The 1,390-nt window shown below is 61.2% G+C and overlaps 1 protein-coding gene across 1 annotated transcript in view; it reads right to left on the bottom strand.

Moving 5' to 3' along the window:
* GEM (GTP binding protein overexpressed in skeletal muscle) overlaps positions 1-313 on the bottom strand; it is an 8,788-nt gene extending 8,475 nt beyond the window's left edge. Inside the window, exon 1 of the mRNA XM_006105340.3 lies at positions 226-313. Coding sequence (XP_006105402.1) covers positions 226-246 — 21 coding nt within the window. The 5' untranslated portion in view covers positions 247-313. The remainder of the gene's footprint in view (positions 1-225) is intronic.
* Positions 314-1,390: the final 1,077 nt, after the last annotated feature.

Here is a 1,390-nt window from a genome sequence, read left to right as displayed (position 1 = left end):
GTTCTCGCAGAGAGGGGTGACCTCCCCCCTAAACGGGACTGAAAGAACCCGGCCGGAAACGGGCTCCCCTTTGCCCTTGGCAGTCCGCCTTCCCCCCGGAGCGCCAGCCCGCGGCTTCCAGGGCTCCGCTCTCAACTTAGACCAGTTTCGGGGTCTGGGGAAGCCCACCCCCTCCCCCAATCACTCCCCTGGGAGAGCCCCCTCCCCCCCAGAGGAGCCCCTTACCTGGCCTTGCCACGTGGGCATCCACGCACCGGTGCGCGCCACGATCGCGGCGCAGAGCGCGGTCCTGCGCGGGGCAGCCGTCCGAGCCGCGCCCGCCGCCCGCCGCCCGCGGTTTATAGCGGCCGCCGCGCGGGGCTTTTCCGTGACGTCACGCCCCCGCGGGAGGGGCGGCTCTGCGGCGAGCTCGGGGTTGCAGCCTCTCGGCTCAATCAGTGACTCGCAGTCATGTGACCTCTCTCCCCCTTTTAAAAAATAACGACAGTTGGATCCCGAGCTGCTTTATTTTGTTTTCTTTTACCTGGTGGACGCAGGGAGACGGAGAAATACACTGAGGGTCACTTCATCAAGCTTCGCGGCCAAAAAAAAAAAAAAAGCATTTGCAAACGGTCGGGAAAAGGATGGAGGCGGCGGCAGGTTTGAGTTGAGAGCCCAGCTTTGCCAAAACACAAAACCAGGGGCCGGCCAGGCGCACGGAGACGCCAGCGTCCAGCCTGGGCTGCAGCCCCTGGAGCGGCAGGGCGGCGTCTGGGGGAAAATACGCCCGTGCCCGCCCGGCACCTGCTTGGCCGAAGTGAGGGCAAGGGGAGCCTGCACGACTGTTTATTTCCCTTCTCGGACAGGGATCCAGAGAGAAGGAACCAGAGGTGAGGGCAGGGGACAAGACCTTGAAAGGGGCAGCGTTGAGAGATAACTTAGTTAGGCTCCATCCGTTTGCGCTAAATGCCCGCCTTCCTGCTCTGGGTCAGGATGCTGAGGCTCCAAGCAGGGAATTTAATCAGCGTCGGAATCAGCAACATTGTGCCAGGAGCCTGGGCCCGGACATGGAGCCAGTCCATGCCTCCCAGCCATGGGGAGGAGCCTAAGCTAGACACTGGGGTCCACTGTCCTCCCCCCCCCCCCTCCAGATCCTGTGCATAAAGGACAAAGGATAGTAACAACCACCACCACCACCATTTACTAAGTCCCTCTGAGTACCTGTCATCTGTCGGTACCTTTAGCCTCTGCAGTACCTCAATCCTTACCCAGTTCCACACGATGGAGGTATTGCTACCCCCATGCTGTGGAGGGGAAATGACCCGGCCAGAGATCCTACCCAAGGTCACATGGCTCATGCAAGTGGCGGAGTCGGGATCCAAAACCTGGTTTGCCTGACTCTTTGCTCTGC

The sequence above is a fragment of the Myotis lucifugus genome, unplaced genomic scaffold (genome assembly GCF_000147115.1).
Source record: "Myotis lucifugus unplaced genomic scaffold, Myoluc2.0 scaffold_673, whole genome shotgun sequence".
Classification (NCBI taxonomy): Eukaryota; Metazoa; Chordata; class Mammalia; order Chiroptera; family Vespertilionidae; genus Myotis; species Myotis lucifugus.
Note: the sequence above shows the minus strand (reverse complement) of the source record. Positions and strands in the feature narration are given on the sequence as shown.